The following is a 7923-nucleotide window of genomic DNA, read 5'->3' on the forward strand; positions in this document are numbered from 1 at the left end:
CGGTCCTCCTTATTTGGAATAAATATAGTTCGGGACCTGATAGCTAAAAGCTTTTTGTTAGTGCCAGCAGACCGTTTTGTTTTTTTTTAAAGGTTGAACATAAATCAATACTTTTTAAAATTATAAATATATTTAGAAAACAAACAAACAAATAAATAAACGATATACACGTCGGATATGTAACGTTTTTAGCCTCTTTGTTGAGGGACTGAGGAGGGACTGAGCAGGAGTAAGGTTTTAGGGCGTAGTAATGTATACATACTCTGACTGTGCCCAGAGTCCCAGTGTGTATAATGTACAGATATTTAAAGAAGAAAAAAAAATAGTAGTCACTGACTCACTATACACTATACTGTGTAAATACAGTTGTAGTTATACACTGTACAGTGTATTTACAGTTGTACAGTTGTACACTGGGCCCCTGCGGCTAAACTCAATGCGTTAAAAGTTACAATTTTTATTATGCCTCGAATTTACATTAAAGTTGCAACTTTTATATCGCTATAGCACATTTTCATATATGATAGGTGCATTTTACAGGTCACTCAGGGTGACAGTCGTCACAACTGAAACGCTCAATCTCCTTTGATTGCATACTATCAATTTCGTAGCCTAAAATTTTCAACGATAGGTCAGCTTATTGAGTGCAGTTTCAAAACAAAAACTTTAGTAGATTTGTCCTAAATATAAGTTATAACTTTCAAAAATCAAAAGGTTAACATTAAAGTTGGAACTTATATTCCGTACCTCTATAACTTATTAAGCTTTGCCCTGGGGTCACTAACTCACTTTACACTTTTGAGTATTGACTGTGTCTGTGCAGTGTGTATGGCTGTGTGCACCACTGGCCCACTGCACAGTGCACAGTGACAGCGCACACAGTCACACACCCGTGGCCGGCCGTGGGGCCGTGACTCGTGAGTCCGTTACCCGAGCACAAGAGCGAGAGAGAGAGCTGAAGAGCGAGGCCGAGAACTCATTTTGTTTTGCGCAAGCTCTCTCTCTTGAAATAAATGTATAAATAAAAGCCTCTATGCATAGCCTCCTAAAAAACACTCTTATGTTGTATTGCAATACAAATATTTTAAAAATATGCTTTTCTAGACAGAAACAGAAGTTGTGATGGGTTTAATTTTATCGAGAAGAGAGTAGGGATATTCCATAAAGATTGCATAATAGCTATTTATTAGTACATGCCTGTTTGGCCGACTCTGTCCCCCGGTGTTGATTCTTCAGTGGAATCACTGGAATCATTGAAATCACTGCAATGAGTGAAATCACCTTGTCTATTTCGTTTTTTTGTCAGAAAAACCCCCGCCCCGATAAGAGAACAACTTTTGTTTTTATAAAATAAATAGAATAGTCTAGCAGCTCCAGCCTCCAGGAGTCCAGTCCTGCCGACCTGCACTCCCTTGCAGTACGTCAGTATTTATTTACATATGTTCTTATATATAAAATATATACAAGTTATTTAAAAACGTCCGCTGCTCCTCGTCCATTCATTTAGAATACCAAATCTAAAATCATCATGTGGTGTTTTGTTTTTAGAAATAGAGATTTTTCGGTGTTAAAAAAATATCAATATTCAATCAGCAATGTGTCACGTACACACAACAATATTCCAATTTTAGGCACATGATGTATAATTGTATGATGCAGTGGGCCAGTGGTTACTTTAGTGGTAGCAGAAGCATTTCATGGGTTGTTTGTGCTTCATTTATCCTTAAGTTACCTCTTCTCCTCGGAAAATCTCACAATGTGCTCCGTTTGGCATATGAAACAAACCTAATAAGTAGATTTTGTAGTTTAGTGATACGAATAAGCTTGTGCTTGGGTGGGCGCACTTTAGCATATTTTATTAGTGTTTATTTGAATGGATATCGTCGGTCGTTTTCGAGGGTGGTTTGAATACGATGGTTTGAACCACAAACAAAGTGGACCATCTAGCCTTGGTTTAACAGGCTGTACATTATATAATTTGCATAAGATGGATCGAGATTGTGGTAGAACGAGGAGTAATCTTCAGCGGTCTCAGTCCAATGTGGCTCAACATTATCCCCATGCAATTGAGTGTGCCGACACGAACCCAAACAATCTTATTGGCGACGGAAGTGCAAACCCGTCGGAACTGGATGTTCGTAGTACAGCCGTTACACACTTTAAGACACCGCCATCAATATTCGAGTCGAATGCAAGGCCTCCAAATGAGCTTAGTTCTGGCGTAGGGGGAATGAAGAGCATGGATAGTTTTGACTGGGTGTCTATGGGAAACCGGGACGGGACACAACCTGCTCGAGAATTCTCCTATCAACGAGCGAACTCCAGCGAGCTCCAAGTATGAAGTTATTTTGTTGACAAATGTTTATTTGATTGTATTCATTGTGCTTCCCCGGAATTTGGGTTGGTCCACAGTATATATTACGTTTAGGGGTTCAGTCACCGGTATATTTTAGATTGACCGAGTACCCGGGACAATCATAATATCTTGCGCGGTTGTGTCAAGGTAGCCCAAATTGTATGAGAGATGTTTGCCCTGCTCGGTTTGATTATCGATCTGCTATTGGTTGTGTTTTTTTATTGCCCTCCATGCTACATGTTAGTTCTTTCTTGTCTCCATCGAGGCAAGGGTGATCGCACAAATTCTGAGCTATCGAGGAAGTCGATCAAATAAATTGTAAGAGTAGGAGTAGCTTATACGAGCATAGATGTAAAATATTGCGAGGGCACAGTTTCTAGGGAAGCTCATCACCGGTACAGTATTCACAAGTTTCGCATATGTCCTCATAGCTGTTAAATGTGTACACTGAATGAATATTGGACGGATGATTAATAGCGGCATACGTACACATAGAATGTACGAATGTGTACACATGTGATGTTTTACGCATGTGTACATGTATGGGTTTTCCTGTGCATTTTGTGCTATACGTCTACTTTATCATTCAGTAGGTTGAATTAGTGACTAAAATTGCGTGTACTCGCGTCCTCTTGTTTGATCTACATTCTAATCAATTGGTAAGATTTCCTTACTTTGGGCTCCACCTAATAATCGGACATGGCGCGAGTGGCACATTAATATTCAATTTCACACAGCTCAAGAAGTGTACTGAAGGTGGTTGTCTCTCTTACGTTTGCACTGTGTATCTTGGAGTCGTGTACGCTGAAGTACGTCCCTAAATCATAAAAGGCAGCACACCAAATGTTTGTAGAGACCGTCGGCTCGTATGAATTTTTGTACAGCCTCGTGCGGTGTGCGTTGGTTGTACGTGTGTGATCTGGTTATGTCGTACGTGGAGGTGGTTTACTTCATAACAAGAGTTAGCTTAACAATCGAAAGCGTTTCTAAAAAACCAGGTCGGCAAGTGTATTGTCATATGAACCTTCGTCACTGCATCTACGTTGTCTAAAATCTATTCACTCACATATACAATGTCTTAAACTATAAGCTCATGGAGAATGGTATTGAAAATCTCAACAGACTACTCGATTCGACGTTGATCAACACCTCAATGTACAACAAGGGGATGGTGGTCGGAATTACCAGCAGCAGCCACAACAGCAGGACTCTTATAGCACAATCGCATCCGGTGCTCAATCAACTAGTATGATCCGTGCTGTCAACAGACCTGCGCAACCCCCGCATAGATTAAGTGACCCGAACATAGATGCCAATCACGTCAGAGATATGCAGCTTTTTCAACTGCAACGACAGCAACAGCAACAGCAACAAGAGACTCTGGCACAGATAGCACTGGCGGGTGGCCCTCTCGCAGTGGAAGGATCGGATGCTGGAGGTCAGGGGACGCTGCCGAGTGCAGTCTTGAACCGCGCCCCACACAGGTGTGAGCAACATTCCACATTGCTTGGCCAGTTTATGCCCAAGTATAGGGATCTCATCAAACAGGGCAGTATGCCTATGCCCACATTCATAGTTACAAGCATATATCTGGATCGTCTCACAAGTGTAATCATACGGAAGTACTCGGAGAAGGCAAACCGGCTTGGACTTTCCAAGGTCTCTAGGCGGTATAATGGCTCATACTCCGATTTTCTGTGGGCATGTCAGGTTATGGAGTGGTGCGTTAGTTGCACATGGCTGGCTTGTTTGATTTTGGCAAATAAGTTTATACACGATTCAGCGTATTCGAACAAATCGTGGAGTACATGGTCGAGTTGCTCGTTGCAGAGTATTAACGAGATGGAACTGAATGTAACCCTGTGTATGGAATTTGATTTCTATGTGGGCAAGGAAGAGTTTGAGAGAGCCCAGGTGAGCTTCGAGAATACTGAACTTCCCACTGCAAGGGTGGATAGCGACTATGGAGCAGCATTAGGAACGGGAATGAGTACAAATATGAATGGAGTGAATGTAGATTTAGGCACGACTATGAACTTGAATTCGAACGTAGACAGCAACAGCAATATGAATGGGTTGACTGTCACACACTCTACTGGCGTGAATGGAACTTTAGATATAAATGGGTTGAGTATTGATGACAGTATCAGATTTAGTAATAACGGACAGTTCGAACCGAATAGCTCTGGATTTTCGAACAATGTACTTATCCAACAGCAACTCCAACAACAACAATTGCAACAGCAGGTGAGATTTCAACAACAGATCCAACAACAACAGCAACAACAGGAAGACCTGTTGCAACAGCAGCAAATACAAAACTTACAACAGACACACACACCTGGTACCCGCCGGCGTAGTTCACACACGACGCACACTACACCAACGTTTAGCTTATCAGGTAGGATAGGGGGGGGAAGTAAAGCACTGACACCCTATGGTATACCCAATCGGCTTAACAATGATACAAACACTCCAGGGGGCGGGTCGATGCGTGCGATCGGATCAGGGAACATAAGTCGAAGGGCCAATGGGCGTGGTAACAGCATTTCAGCATTAAGTGTAGAACTGTATCCATCACCCATAGTTCAAGGAGTACAGAATGGCAAAGCTATGGCGCAAAGCATGTGTTCCAATAATAATCAAAGCATATTCAACAACGTGAGTATTTTTAGCGGTGGTCCGGCTGTGAGACGGTCACGTGCGGGGACTACGTCTGGGCACAGCAACTATAGCTCCACGTCGAATATACTCGAAGACGCTGCTGTCGTATCTCATCTGCAAGCCATGAAAATCAATTCAAATTCTATGGTACAGCTGGGATCAGGTACTGGACATTCGAGTACGCCCTATAGTCTCGAGCCACATAATATTAATCCACCAGTGAATGCACAGCAGGCCACACAGCGAGAGCGATATCTTGCTTTGTTGGAAAGTCACCAACAAGGTAGAATGCAGCAACAACAACTTCAAGTTCAGCAACAGTTGACCCAAGCTCAGGCTCAGAGAAGAGCGGCTGATGAACTTAGTTATATGAAACAGGCACAAGCCAGACAGATGCGAATGGTGAACAAAGAAGAACAGGATTTCAGGGATAAGATGGCGATGCACAACAAAATGCAACAACAAAATTTAGTAAACGGACAGCATGATAGAATGAAGGGACAAGAGAATCAGGCATACATGCAGCTGCAAGGGCACATTCAGGCGCAGAGCGAAGATGACATGGGACGTGCGAACATTCTCCAACAACAGATACAACAGATGCAACAGCAACAACAACAACAACAGCAGCAACTACAGCAGAACAACGTGATGCACACGAGCAGGCATAGAAGTTTAAGCATGGATGCACAACAGCAGTTACAACATATGCAACAACTACAAGAGAGCATGCAGTACAGGGGTGTCCAGCAACTGCAGGACAATCAACAGCACGGAGACTACCAACGGGAATACACGCAGCAGTTTGGGTTCATGGGGGATGGACTGCATCCAAATCAGTGATGGGATACATAAAACAATAGTTAGCAACATTCAGAGCACTCTAGTACACAGCTATACCAATATACATTCTTATTCTCACCACGAAGTCTGTAAAACCTCTGCCAGCTCGTGTTTATGCCGCATCGACCACAATCACTGTACAATCGAATACCCTCTTGGGGTATCTGGAATTTAGTTTGTCCCCAACAGGACATCGGCCTTTGACTGACCAGCGCGTAATAAAGCTCAAGGCAAAACTACTACGTTTATTGATGTTGGATTTTTGGGACGTTCCGTGCCTGGTGACGGACATACCTCCTACTTTTTCTATTTTGAGAGGGAAACGGACCACGACACCCTCGATTTAACAGGTGCACCATTCACCAGAGTTTTAGATACTAGGAATGCGTAGGATTGCGTTAAAACACTGACCTCATTTGCCACATAGCTGGTATTCGAATGAATACACATCGTCGGTTTTATTTGAATCCCTCTCATCTAGATTCGTGTGGTGGAACACACAATGACAAAGCTAGGTGGTACAAAATCGAATTTGCTCGAATTTATTGCAGCGTTTCTTTTGTATGCAGGCTATAGCTATCACGTGTTATCAACATTAACGACGTGACCTGTGGACCCGTTTCACAGCCGCGTCTGCTTTTGAATATAAAGCACTTATACAATACTTTGTTGGATTCAAATGATTCGGAAGGCATTGTGTATTGAGGAGTTTTTTAAAGTCGTAGAACCTCGTACTCATTTCAGTAGGGCCTTGTTTCATGTGACGGATCAGATAGATCCACACGCTTTGGTCCTCGTCCAGCTAAGGAGGGGCGAGGTTTGGACTTGAGTTCGAACTTTGTTTGCTGCGGCTGTGTTTCCTTCCCGCGCCTTGTTTCACGAGACGGAAGCGATAGATTCGTATTTTTTTGTCCCGCAACTAAGGAGGGGCGAGGTTCCACTATTCCAGTGGTTAGTACTTGAGCCCAAACTTTGTTGACTCCGGCTTATTGCAGCTATGGTTTCATCCGGTGACTGATTGCAGCTGTATTTCTATCCAGCGACTGATTGCGGGTGTTGAACACAAAGGACCTACTAGCAGTAGTAATTTGAACTTGGAACCGAACAAGGTTGTCTGGCGGATTGCGATGGGCTTGATTCAGATTGACAAAACTGATGTTCCGTGATAAAAATATTGCCTGATTTGGAAACAACCACGGTCATCAAAATGTTGAAATTTACATTTAGGTACACGAACAATTTTAAAAAAGGCATATTTTTGTATATACTATGAAAGCAATTGGGTAAGTGCACTATGTAGAGAGGAGCGCACTAGAGAGGGTACTCTAGAGGGTAAGCGCACTAGAGGGTAAGCGCACTCTAGAGGGTAAGCGGAATAGAGGGTAAGCGCACTAGAGGGTAAGCGCACTAGAGGGTAAGCGCACTAGAGGGTAAGCGCACTAGAGGGTAAGCGCACTAGAGGGTAAGCGCACTAGAGGGTAAGCGCACTAGAGGGTAAGCGCACTAGAGGGTAAGCGCACTAGAGGGTAAGCGCACTAGATGGTAAGCGCACTGGAGAATAGATCGCAGTCATGCCTGCTGCGTCCGACAACCCACAGGATGGGTCCACTGAGGATGCGAAGTCGTCACTATGGTCTCGCACAGTGGCTTTTTTGCAGAGTCGAGATTTCTTTGATATATGTGAGAGGGTAATTATACTATACTTCGGAATGGCTCTGGTAGTAGCAGACGTGGTGATCGAGAATTTGGGGTTGGGTATGTGGCGTGAGGGTGTACCTCTGGATAATTCGTCCGTTCATAATATCCATTCTCGTTATGTACATACATTGAAGATTATTCCTACACTTTGTTGGAAACGATTAGCTTATAGAATCGTTGCGCTGATTTTACGAATGTTGGTACAAAAAAATGTACCTGCCTTACATTTATAGGCGACCGTAACGTATAGAAATATTTTCATTGAAGCATACATAAACTTCTATCCAACAATTCAATCCCCTATTATTTCTGCCATACACATTCTCTCTCTCTCGCACACACTCTAAACTAGCCATACTAGC

The 7923-nt window shown here is 43.0% G+C and overlaps 1 protein-coding gene across 1 annotated transcript; it reads left to right on the forward strand.

Moving 5' to 3' along the window:
* The first annotated feature begins 1687 nt into the window (after positions 1-1687).
* SARC_02161 (hypothetical protein) lies at positions 1688-6100 on the forward strand. The gene is made up of 2 exons (XM_014304104.1): positions 1688-2335; positions 3479-6100. The coding sequence occupies exons 1-2, from the start codon at positions 1874-1876 to the stop codon at positions 5861-5863; spliced, it is 2847 nt and encodes a 948-aa protein (XP_014159579.1). The 5' UTR covers positions 1688-1873; the 3' UTR covers positions 5864-6100.
* The last annotated feature ends 1823 nt before the right edge of the window (positions 6101-7923 follow it).

This window comes from Sphaeroforma arctica, assembly GCF_001186125.1.
Source record: "Sphaeroforma arctica JP610 unplaced genomic scaffold supercont1.94, whole genome shotgun sequence".
NCBI lineage: Eukaryota > Ichthyosporea > Ichthyophonida > Sphaeroforma > Sphaeroforma arctica.